The sequence below is a fragment of the Lagopus muta genome, chromosome 1 (genome assembly GCF_023343835.1).
Source record: "Lagopus muta isolate bLagMut1 chromosome 1, bLagMut1 primary, whole genome shotgun sequence".
In the NCBI taxonomy this organism is placed as follows: Eukaryota; Metazoa; Chordata; class Aves; order Galliformes; family Phasianidae; genus Lagopus; species Lagopus muta.
In genome coordinates this window covers 120,534,219-120,547,097 of record NC_064433.1, presented here as the reverse complement: position 1 = coordinate 120,547,097, position 12,879 = coordinate 120,534,219, and the positions used below count along the sequence as shown (strand labels likewise).

General features: G+C 39.4%; 1 protein-coding gene across 5 annotated transcripts in view; it reads left to right on the top strand.

Moving 5' to 3' along the window:
* REPS2 (RALBP1 associated Eps domain containing 2) overlaps nucleotides 1-12,879 on the top strand; it is a 97,846-nt gene that overhangs the window by 48,858 nt on the left and 36,109 nt on the right. For 4 of the 5 annotated variants that reach the window (XR_007377774.1, XM_048948974.1, XM_048948966.1 and 1 more), the window contains 4 exons: nucleotides 2,142-2,211; nucleotides 4,278-4,343; nucleotides 8,726-8,768; nucleotides 10,827-10,963. Coding sequence is in view for 4 of the 5 variants with exons in the window: in XM_048948974.1 (XP_048804931.1) it covers nucleotides 2,142-2,211; nucleotides 4,278-4,343; nucleotides 8,726-8,768; nucleotides 10,827-10,963 (316 nt within the window). In the remaining variant the exon portion in view is untranslated. The remainder of the gene's footprint in view (nucleotides 1-2,141; nucleotides 2,212-4,277; nucleotides 4,344-8,725; nucleotides 8,769-10,826; nucleotides 10,964-12,879) is intronic. The other variant, XM_048948984.1, reaches the window with a different exon arrangement.

Below are 12,879 nucleotides of genomic sequence, written 5' to 3'. Positions count from 1 at the left end.
GTGAGAATCATTCCATTGATTCAAGCATTCACTGAGTTAGGTCTTTAGTCTGACACTCTTAACAACTAAGAGTTGTTAAAAAAACAAGAGAGAGACTAGCGTCAAGTCTCATCCAATCCCATGCTATAGCAGCGCCAATAGTTGCTATTTACCATGCACTTGGATTATAAATCCTAACATCAAAAGGTAAATCTCAATCATAATAGGATCTGGCAATCCTGAAGTATTCAACTCTGAATTGCTTCTATGCCTCTTCTTCCCAATGTTGTTTGTTTGTTTGTTTGTTTGTTTGTTTGTTTTTTTATCTGCTTTGAAGCAGTCTGTGAAGATCAAGAACCACTGGTTCTCTTATATGTGACAAGCTCTGTTGCCTAGCCAGTTGGTGACCTTTTTGCTTTACTTTCTTGTAGCACTGACTGTAATATTTAGAGTGTCACGGCTAGCTAGGAACGTTAAGTGTTTTGCTCAAATGTTTTCAGAGTCCTCAATCTGTGTGTTTGCAGTGCTACTTCCTCAAAATCATTAGAGAGTCACATGTGCAATTTTATAAAATAGATCTCATGACAGTTTACTCTGGAGGTGTTTCTTGTTGTTTTTTTTCATGTCTGCAAGATCTGTGTTTCTTATTATTTTTGCACGATGGATTGTAACCTGATATGTGCTTCCTAAGAAAAAATCAAACCAGCAGCATTAACTTAATATTTCGAGAAGTGTGGGGTTTCTGACACTTGTTTTATAGTTGTTTTGGCCACAGAATTGTTCTTATAGATACTGGTTGCAGAATTTGTTCCTACTTCCTTCTCAGTATGCTAACAGCAGAAGTTAGAAGAACTGCAAATGCCTACATTGTAAGTTGCTGCTGAAACAGCTAAGGAGTACCCCTTGAGAGCAGCCCTGCAGAGAAGGACCTGGGGGTCCTGGTAGATGAGAAGCAGGACATGAGCCAGCAATGTGCACTTGCAGCCCAGAAGGCCAACTGTGTTCTTGGCTGCATTAAAAAGGGGTGGCCAGCAGGGAGAGGGAGGTGATTGTCCCCCTCTACTCAGCTCTTGTGAGGCCCCATCTGCAGTACTGCGTCCAGGCCTGGGGCCCCCAGCACAGGAATGACGTGGAGCTCTTAGAGCAGGTCCAGAGGAGGACCACTAAGATGATCAGAGGGCTGGAGCACCTCTCCTATGAGGAAAGGTTGAGGAAACTGGGATTGTTTAGCTTGGAAAAGTGGAGGCTCTTAGGAGACCTCATTATGGCCTTTCAGTACTTGAAGGGAGCGTATAAACAGGAGGGGAATGGCTGTTTATGAGAGCGGATGGTGATAGGACAAAGGGGAATGGATTTAAACTGAGACAGGAGAGGTTTAGGTTAGGTGTGAGGAGGAAGTTTTTCACTTAGAGGGTGGTGAGGCACTGGAACAGGTTGCCCAAGGAGGCTGTGGATGCCCCATCCCTGGAGGCATTCAAGGCCAGGCTGGATGTGGCTCTGGGCAGCCTGGTCTGGTGGTTGGTGACCCTGCACATAGCAGGGGGGTTGAAACTGGATGATCTTTGAGGTCCTTTTCAACCCAGGCCATTCTGTGATTCCTGTTTTCCCATTAGAGGCTATAGCAGACATGCTAATGAAATCATTTTTCCCTTCTCTGTAAGTGCGTGTTGAAAGATAGAAGTAGTCCAAGAATCAGCCACCTCAGTGAGAATAGTTTAGATACAGAACTACTGGACTGTGCTGTCCACCTTGTTTTCACCAAATAGAACGTTCAGGCAGAGACTAACTATTTTGAAAGGGCTGGAGAAGATTTCTTTAGCCCTAGTGCAGGAGTTTTACCCAGAGGAAAAAGGGAAACACAGAATGACACTGCTCTGTTTTGGGAAGTGTCTCATGGCATATAATCCTTAGTTCCTTGTGATTCAATCGTGATGAATTGCTTTTTTAACTAATTTCAGGTGTGAAACTGGTATACCTTTAAAAGCAGAGTCATAGCTATCTTTTTAAAGATCTTCCCTGCTTCTTTATCATATAAAGCCAATCTTGATGCAAGAGAGAAAATCACCTTTATTCATGTTTGTCTGCGTTCTTAAGTATTTGACTGTGGAAATGTGTGTGTCTGCTCTGATTATTATTATAATAAGTGATCTTCTCTCTTTAAGAAGGCATCAGCTGAAGAGGTACCTGATAATTTTGCCCTGATAAAAGATACGAGCAAAGATGACAAACAAGGTATTCAAATAATATATATATATATTTTTTCCACTTAAGTTCCACGTGTTAATTAATAATTCCATGTATATGCTGACAGAAACAATCGTATGTTTGATTTCCAGGCTGGTTATGTTTTGTTGTAGATACAAAAAAACAAGTCATTGACAGCAGCTGATGTGAAGAAAAATGAATGGATAGGTTTGCTCCATAATTAACTATCCCACGTGAACTGTATGGAATACGCCTTTTAAGATAGGTCTAGTCCTAAGGCAAGTAGTGTTGCACTTCTTATTTCAACAAAGTTACAATTGTCATTAACTGAGATTTCATGGAGGCTGGATTGTACCAAGTTTCGGATTTACTTTTTTTGCAGAGAATAGCAACATTTTGAAATCAGTTTTTGTTCTGAATGAAACAACAACAATCTAATAAAAAAGAACCACAACCCTTTATTTTCTTGTAAAGCAAACATTTTAGACAACCTGGAAAAGATTCATTAATGCCACTTGGAGTCTGGGATTTAACCAAGTGAAATTGAAGATTGTTTTTTTTACTTTTTACACTCAGCAGCTCAGGACTTTCAGAATCAGCCCTGGATCATAGCATGGTCATTGCCTTTTGTATTCTCTATCCCTGACCTCTCAGGTTCTCACTTGCTGTCCTTGTCCCTCAGCTGTGGAAATGAAACATCTGTGGGTATTTTCTTGCCTGATTCTCAGAACTGCAGATAATGTATTCATTTAAAAAAAAAAAAAAAAGAAAAGAGAAAAAAGAAGTAGATCTTGACTTTGCAGCTGTCCACATCAGAGCCTTGAGACCAGGTTGTCCACATTCCTGAATGACATTCTAAAACAGGCGTGACCAAGTTTGGCAGATTTCTTGTATTCCTTGGTTTAAGAGAAGTTGTCAAAATCAATGTATGTTTGTAAAACACTTGGATAAGTCAGTGTATTCCAAGAAACTCATGTTTTGTCGATGAGGTCTGTTACACTGTAAAAATCATAATGCATAAGACCAGGAATTGACCTGTGAAGGTTATTGCTTTCAAACATCTATGGAAGATCTAACTTTTACTTGATGAATTCGTTTTCTTCTGTGATAGGAGAAGAAACAAAGAACTTGTTCTTTGTTCTGGGCTGGTGGTGTGTTAGGTCTGATGAGAAGCTACTCCAATTCATGTGGTCCTTTTTGGCTGAGGGCTTGCTGTATTTATGACAGATTCCTACCTTGTCAGCCAAAGAACAAATGCTCTCTCATTCTACCATTTATTGCTATTCCAGCAAATGAAAGAACATTTTGCTTGCCTGGCTGAGTTGTTGTTCCCACACTAGAAGAATCTGCAGTTCAGGACTGCAGGAGCAAATTTTCCTTTGTTTTCAAAATGATACAAGTAGATTTTCTCCACTACAGTATCAGGTTTTGATATAGTTAAGTGTGGAAATCGTGCAAATAGAACTTAATCTGAGAACCAGACTGGTCCCATGCTTTCTTTGATAAAGGCAGATGAAGATGAGAGATTTCTTTAAAAGTGGTTGTTTATAATGCAGCGTATTACATGCATTAAAATATGCTAGTGTATGAGGAACACTTGAGAAAGCTATTAATAAAGGATGCATAGACATTGGTGAGAGAGATACAAGCACAAAAAATTGTGGTTTCTTGAATTTTAATCTTGTCTCTATCAGTGCTATTTGACTTCCCTGGGGCAAGCTGATGAGGCTTCAGTTGCCAAAAGCAGCTGTCTCTGCTGTGCCCTGGGTTTCTGGGTTTGTGCCTTCAAAGAGGTGAGTCCCAGATCTGTCAGGTGTTGCTGGTGTCCTTCCTTCATTCAAACATCAAGTCCTCAAATTAGGGATTGTTTGGCAAGTTGAGCATAGGCCTTTCTATTCTTGACTTTTTGGCTCTTATGAATACTGTTAAGATATTTGGTGTTCTGAGACTGTTTTGCTAGTGTTGGTTTCTCTTCATGTATGTTTGGCTTTATTGAGCATTCCAATGGATACTGTTCTAGTACTGCTTTCTCAGAGCTGATACCTAAAAATATGATCTGTACATATTTAATTTTCTTTCTTTTTTTTAACAAGCTCTTAAAGTAAGCACTGCTGTCAAAGTGATACCAAAGGAATTTCAGCACTTGACTGTGAAAACAGGTAAGGAGAAAAAAAAAAAATTGCAAGTTACTTCTATTGGAATTCCAATCATATATTTTTATATCAGAGCAAACCGAGGTTAATGTAATCTGGCTATTTATTTTTTTTTAAGATCCCTTTTCTCTATTATTATTATTATACTACAGAAACTAGCGTTTACCTCATAATATCTATTACTTTATGAGTAATGTTGATTAGTACTTCAGGATATCAAAAGGTTCTTTTTTTTCTTCCCTTGTTTTTTAGCATATGTGTGTTCTTTGTGCATCAGAAATATTTTGGACGTAGTATTCTGAAAGGCATGTGAATTCTGTTGTTTTTTTTATATTACAAATGAAATGTAGCATCTTATTGATAAAAGCTCTTCTCCGGTGTCAAACAAGTATGTGCTGTTTCAGTAACTGTGTAACTATTCTGAAATTGACTATTTTTTTTGCGATAAAATGCCGTTCACATTTTCCATCAGGAAGTTTAAGGGTAGATAGCCTTTTGGCACTTAGAATATCAGCACAAGCTTTTGTTCCTGGGGCTTTTCTCTTGCAAAACCACCTATGATTTTTCTTTCTCCAGCTCTGATATAACCTTCTTGATGTAATGCTGGAAAATTTTAATTTTGGAATGACATAGTGAAAACTGCTTAGCTGCTCCAGAAACTTTCTGTGCATTCAGTTCAGTTCATCAGGTCTCCCTTGCCCTCCCCTTTGTTAGCCTCTTTCCTGGAGTGGTAAGAATGTTGGACATTTCCCAGTGAAATTAGAATCTGGACCTACTTTCTTTTTCTTCTGAATAAACATTTTTACTCATGAAGATATCCTTGATTAAGAAAACTGACTCCAAATGTCTGTCACAGCAGTTCTGTCTCACAGCTCGATTTATTCATGGCTGCTCAACAGCTGCATGCTTCATTTCCCAACTTAACTCTTTATTTTCAGCTTTTTTTTTTCCCCTGGCTTCTTCCCAAACACTTGGCAGCTACAAGCTGTCCTATCAGCTCTTTTTCTTAGAGTCACAGAATCATTAAGGTTGAAAAAGACCTCTAAGGTCACCTAGTCCAACCATCTTGAACAACTGCTTCTCCTCTTATGTAGACAGATGTATGTATTCACTCCCTTCTGAAGGGAAAAAGAGGTCCATTCAGAAAATCAGTTCTGATCTCCCTTGTCTCTGTCCTCTACATTTTGCCCAGGAGCATCCCAAGAAGAGGAGGCTCAGGGATGATCCTATCTCTCTCTACAACTACCTGAGGGGAGGTTGTGGTGCGGTGGGGGTCGGCCTCTTCTCCCATGATTCAGGCTGGGCGTTAGGAAATGCTTCTGGTGGTTAGTGGTGCTGGAATGGACTGCAAGGGAGGTGGTGGAGTCACTGTCCTTGAAGGTGCTCAAGAAACATATAGATGTTGTACTGAGGGACATGGCTCAGTGGGAAATATTGGTGGTAGGTGGACGGCTGGACTGGATGATCTTACAGGTTTTTTCCAACCTTGGTGATTCTATGATTCAAGGAGTTTTATTTTCACTTCAGCAAGACCATTTTTGGTATGCTTAGGAAAAATAAAACACTGCCACCTGCATATCACTGTTGTCACCATCATTTTTCCCCCCCACTATCTTGCATCTCCTCCTGCTCCTTTTCCAGTTCTGCAGGTTTTGCTTACCAAGGGAGGCAGTGTAAAAACCATACATGCTCAGCATCTCTGAAAGTCTGTCCGTTTTATTTAGACTGCCAAGTGTAAGATCATTGCTGGCCTTGGACTTCTAGAGGATTAAGGGATCAAATTTGTAAACATTTGAATTTTTGTCTAGGCTACCAATAAGAGATGATAGGTGAGTCACTGCAGATGATTTAAACTAAAAAATCTTGTTTTGTTTTCCTTATCAGTGTAGCATGTTTGCACCTTTTATAAGACAGTTTTCCACTGAAGTCTCCATCCCATAAAGCATGGAGGCCCCAGTTGTCTGTTAGGTTACAGACAGAAGTTGTAGATTCTGCGTAATTAGAAACGTTAAAATGAAGTTGAGCTGGGAGAGGGACTGGAAGCAGTTAAACAGCCGAAAAGGGAACCTTCATGTTCTCCTGTGGTTTGAGTGAATAAGTAAGCTCACCATCAGACATGATTTTAATTGGTCCAGACCAGGCTGCTCAGTTCATTGGACTCTGGTAATCCAGGAATCATACAAACTTTAAAATAATGAATGTAATCAATTTACTCAACAACTTTGATTTTTGTCTTGGTTTCGTGTTAGTTAAGCTTGTTTGTTCATAGCAGTAGAAATATGGAAAACTCATGAACCAAGTAAATATTTTTGTATCATCTTGAATGATTGTTGTATATGTGTGCAAACCTACACCTTACACATGAAATATGCAAAGAGGGAGTGTCCCACGATGCCAGCACACTGCAGAGAAATGCTGCCACATTGTTGTTTGCGTGCCTTAATAACGAACTACCTGTTTTACAAGAGTTTTGTGTATTGTTTTTCACCTTATGAAAGATTCACGCTATGGCTAGGTCTGGATGTTGTGTAACTGCAGCCTTGAATTTCCTGATTTTCAGGAGCTTAAAAGAAAATCCTTGGCAGTAGTGTTACGTTGCTATATTTTTTTATTTGCAGTCTTTTCAGGTCTTTCTCTTCCTTTTGCGTTTCTCTGTTTACCTCAACAAGATGTCCTCAAGGACAGATAAAACGTCAGATTTACCTGTCTTTTTTATTTTTCCAGAAGAAAGGCTTTCTAAAAGAAGTATGAACAGAATTACTATCTCCATAAAAGAAAGAAAATTGGATGGTTCTTAAGCATGGCTTAGCTTGGAGAGGATTTACACTTTCTATTTCTAAATGGCATGTATTTAATAATTGTGCATGTAATTTAATAATCAGCAATTGCAGTATTTTGAAAAATTGGGTCATATGGCTGTAGAGAGGCAGCTTCTCCAGTTGTATTCTCAGGAAGTTTGACAGAGAGCAGGATTATCACACTGCATATTTTAATGGTAATTCCCTCTCTCTTCTTTAATTGCTTTTATAAGAGTTTGTTGCACAGAAACCTGGAATGACTGTGAGCCAGTTTGCTGGTGACAATAATCTGATAGAACTTGGTTTATAAATGTTTTTTTGTATCTCTGCCAGCTGCATTTGGGTTTATTACATCCAAAGCACCAGCTATCGCTGTGTGACCCTGAAAGCCATTTCTTTTGTTAAGTAATAGCGTGTGGCTGTACATGTGGCATATGGTATTTGTTGTGCTCTGTATGCCTAAAGCCTCCTGAGTAAGGCCTATGCAGGGACACAATGCGAGCCATTAAAGGGTCTGTATTTGCCAGCTGCTACCACAGGGAGCTCCTGCCCTGTTTGAGGGAATCTGTTGTACTCTTAGGCAGTGCTGTACAGCAGCTGATGGTAAATGTCTAACACCTATCTGAGGGAAGCAGAAGCTCTGAGAATTTTTTTCCCTAAACCATGACACCTATCCTCCTTGCTTCTCTGAAGTGTTGTGCCTTGATTAGCAGAACACAACAGGAAAACGTAAAGATTCACTTTGTGAGTGCATTGGGATCACTCATACTGTTGCAATACCTGGAGGATTGTTCTGTGGGTTGAATTTGAAAGCAATCACACGGATATATTTTCTCAAGATTGCTTTATGTTAGCAAGGAGAGCAACATCAAAGTCTTGTAAAGAGTATGTAAACTGAGGAACAGCCTCAAGGAATTTCCCAGAGAAAGTAACTCGGCACTACTGTTTTCCTATTACATAAAATCTGGAGGTGGCAGGATGTTCAGAATTCACACAAATAAAAGAAAGAGATTTTTACATTAATAGAAATGTTTCTGTCCAACACTTAGCCTACAAAACTTTCTACTGTTCCTTAAAATGCCTTTCTTAAAATGCCATGCCTTTGCTGTGTTGAAGTAACTTCAACCTGATGTATTAAAAATTGCTGTGGGTACAAGAACGCAGACTTCTATACTAATTAGTTGAAGTGTTTAGGGAGGACCTAAATGTTTGTGCTCTGGAATCTGGGACAACATATAGACATCTGGACCAGGAAAAAGATGTTTTCTGTGGGAAGTTTATATTATTCCTGTGTTGCTTGCCAACTCTTTTTTGTCATGACTGCCTCCAGAATTGCTGGCCAGTGCTGTCAGACCCATTGCTTCCTCTGCTCTGCAACAGCCAAATCAGAAGATGAAGTTCTGACTATGCTTGGGCTTTTGAATTTTCAGAACATTGACACATTACAGAAACAAAGGAGAAGGAGAAGCAAAAACAAATTGCGTGTGATGAGCAAGCTCTCACATTCACATTTGCTAAACTCAAATGTACACTGATCTAACAGCTCTTATTTAACATATTATGTGCTAGCAGTTCTTTTTTCTCTTTCAGCTGCTCAGGAACCTCATGCACTTAAAGCCAGGCCCAGATCCAGGTACCGCTTTCATTTCTGTTTCAAGATAAGATGTGCACTGCCCTGATGTTAAACGCGAGGTGTGATGATGGGTGTTGCCATGTAAGCTGCGGCCCCCTGGAGCACTGCATTGTGCCCTGCGGTCTCTGCTTGTAAGGCCCTGGCAGTTCTACCTGGCCACTTCCTTGGGGTGATGGCTGCATCCAGCCCTACCTCTTGGGGCCGTGGCAGGATGGCAGGAGCCCCCTGGCTCCACAAAAGGCTCAGTGCTGTTCTGCTGTTAAACCCTGTATGGTGGCTGTGCACAGGTGCAGTGCCAGTGGCTCAGCTCTCATGTATGAATGAGTGCATCCTTTGGTAGCTATGCTTATGCGTGCCTGTGACTGGTCAGTGTGTGACTGGTCAGCTCTTAACTGAGCACTAGAAATGGCACCCTGCTGGATTTGGATATTCTAAGGAAATGAGAGATGTGCCAGGAGCTACTGTGTATAAATGGATTATGTATTGGTTTTGGCTCTTCTGGACAGTCAGATCATGCCTTCGCCTTAAAGCTTCTGTTTTTCAGTTTGTCAGAGGGCTTCAATTCTTTTGTTAGTCAATTAAAATAGTCAGGAGTTCTTTCCTTATAAACTTGTCAGAGTTTGCTAATAAGAGAAGACCAACTCTCCACATAATGAATGGAGATGGAAATTCCCTGTTCTTGGAGATTACATCCAGAAAGGTTGAACCACCTTGGGTGCCATTTTTCTGCTGACAGCCATTTTTGCTTTTATGCTGTTTTAAATTCTCTTGCTGTGTTGCTGAATCATAGAATGTAAATAAGAAAACAAAACAAAACAAAAAGCGTAAGGCTATTTTATGCAAAATTCATGTAAAAGTTCTTCAGACATAAAATGCAAGTGCTTAAATGAGTTTGAAAAATGCTACTTGAACGTGAGTGATGATGTGATGTATGTCTCACATCTGACTTTATGTCACTGCTTCAATGCAGAAGTTGGACTGGACATCACCAGGTACATCCTTGCATCCAGCCCAGGAGCCTGGCTTTTTAGCACAAGTTGGTGAGGTCTGCCTACTGGAAGCAGAGATTTGTTGTCACAGGGTTCTGTGTTACGAGGTTTGGGTTAGGTCTTAAATGATAATGACATGAAATTCAAAGCTCTACCAAGACAAAAACTTCATTATCAGCAGAGGTTTTTGTGTCAGATGTAAATTTTGAAGCAATTACAGCTTTCACTCTTGTGTTTATTAAAGTTTACATCAAAAACAGGATCAGCATTGCCAAGTGTCTGTCCAACTAAATAGCTGTGTTCTAACAACAGCCTGTTTGGCAAGAAAAAATCTGTTTCCCATTAATGGGAGTTATTTCTGTTCTACTCAAATGTGGTTTTGGTCTTGCCAGTCATACATAATGTATTACAGTATGTATAACATCTCACATTGTCAATGCTCATTTTGAACAAAGCCCTTGATCGTGCAGAAAAACTGGTAACTACAACAACTGAAAAATACTGGATGCTATTCAGCAAAATCAGAGCTCTTACCAAGTGCACTGCATTGGGATTACATGGTATGGACTTATATGGGATGGCCTAGAAGGGTGTACTGAGACATGCAATTGACCACTCTAGAGTGCTTTGGATCCATTCAGTTTTTTTGGATTTTGTTGAATTTGGTGACTGTTTACTATGAAAAATAATATTCTGGTAGCTAAAGTACTATAAATGACTAAATATTGCATACAGGAGTTCAGTTGAGGCTACACCTGTATAAATAGTACCCTTGTAGTTGGGAAAGCAACAGAAACTGTAATGAGATATATTTTTTTTTTAATAAAGCCAAAAACCTTAGAAAGAATTAGCCCTCTTAGTGTGACAGGTCCATTTCCCCACATGCATATTTTCTTCCCCCTGTTGCCAAATGAATCCGCCTTGTTACAAGGGGAACTGTTAGTCAGCAGGGCAAGGGATTTCCACCATGAACTCAAGTTATTTTTAGGTACTATTCACTGTAATTGTTTAAAATGAATTTTATAATAAAATATTTTCTGCTTTTTTTTTTTTAACTGTTCTTCCATAGGTCTTATTCTAGCACATCCATAGAAGATGCCATGAAAAAGGGAGAAGAGCCCCCTACTCCACCTCCAAGGCCACAGAAGTCACATTCCAGAGCTTCCTCTTTGGATCTGAACAAAATATTTCAACAAAACACACAAGGTAATGTTTGCTTTCTTCCCTTCTTTTGAGACCATTTAGGTTAGTTGCATATTTGGCGAATTGATCTGTTTTCACAAATGTTTGACAATATGTGCATATGGTTTTCAGTGCTATAGACAGTAATGTATAACAGAAGAGGTTGAGCTTTATGGCATTACATCACCAGTGAGGGGGGAAAAATCACTCTATTGCCATAATTAAGGTGATTATAATATTTTCTGGCACAATAATGAGAAGCTTAACATATGGTAGTCTGTCATCACTAACTGTTTATAACTAGTCTGGCTGCTTAGACCATTTTCATTAGTAAATACAGTGCATTTGATTTTTATTACTATTCATTATTTGTAGCTCAAAATCAGGAAGAAAACCTGGAATGTTTAAGGCAGGAGAAAGTGAAATTTGTTATATGCAAATATTTTTGACATTCAAGTCTTCCTTACACGTAGGGGCCATCAGAAACCATTCATTGGCTAAACAGGAAGGGTAATTTCTTTTGACGTGGATGCACGTTGAGGGGAGAGAAAGATGTTGGATTGTGGCTGGAAGGAAATAAAAGCAAAACGTACTCCAGTGCTTTAATGTTGAAGCATTGCTTTTGTACTGCACAGCAAGTGGTGGAAAGAGGAGCTGTTTGTTCAGGAAAGCAGGCACCCAGCTCTGCTGAACTCTGGCAGTGTCCCTGAATTGGGCCAGAGGTTTATGCAGCACACACCAATCATCTGCCTCAAGGACTAGGTTAAACATGGTCATGTTTATGCTTCACAGGAAAGCCAAGGTCTGACTGTGTCAAGGAATGTTTTAACTGGGTTCTCTAATGTGGCTGTTGGAGTAGGAAAAAAAAGGGTTTTGTCTGTTGCTGTATACGACTTCTTTGTGGAAATATCAGACAGAAATCAAGAGTCCTGTTATGTGTGCCTAACCCTGGAACTCACCAGCAGTAAACAAATTTTGTTTTGTCCTTACACAGTGAAGTAATTCCTGATCTGTGACTGCAATTCCTGTTCAGGGGTCTGTTGCCCCTAATTTTGCTTTCAGTATACATAAAATATATATCGTGAGAACAAATAGAGCCAAGTATGCATTTTATAAGGCAGAAAATCTTCTCAGATTCCAGATAAAATGCATAACTGCAAGGGAGTTAACTTGGATTTAAGTTTCTTTTGGAATACAAATGAAAAGGGAATGTAAATTCTCTAAGAAATCATTTTGTGAATGAAAAGTAACATCTTGCTTTGAAATGGATCTTCTTGAAAGTCACAGTTACTGTGTTAGAAGTAAAATAATGATTTCTTCTGGGCAGCTTAACAAACTGGAAGTGTTATAGAACATGACTGAAGGAATGGTTAACTCATTGATAGATTTTTGGATGGCTTCATCACTGGAAATGGGACAAACAGCTAAAGATAGACAATATTTTGTTTAGAAAAGAAAAAACTAAAAACAAACAGACTCCCCCCAGAAGTACGTACTTTGGTTATCCAAAAGCAATTCATTATACTTAGTTCAAATTTATAGATAAGTAAAACTGGAAAGAGAATTGGCTCTAGGTTGACAAAACCTGAAATATAGCGTGCTACCAAATTGCGGATATGTGAAAGAGGTCTCCCAGAGGTTCAGCTTCCTCCTTTGCCTGCAGGGTCTTGGCCTGTAATTTTTTGCTGTCTTGAATGTGCCCTACTGGTAGTGCTAAATGTTTGGGGTGGTTGTCTTTCAGTCCCTTCCAATGGAGCTCTTCTATTTTGTGTCCAAAATGTAAATACTCCCTGAGTGAGGATGTGGAGAAATTTGTAGCCTTTGTGGATTTAAAGAACAATTTGTTAAACAACGTATAGCCCTACTAAGGGTTCAATTTCAAATAAATTTGCATTATCAGTAAAGAATTAAATCAAGCCATCCCAATACACCCAGATACC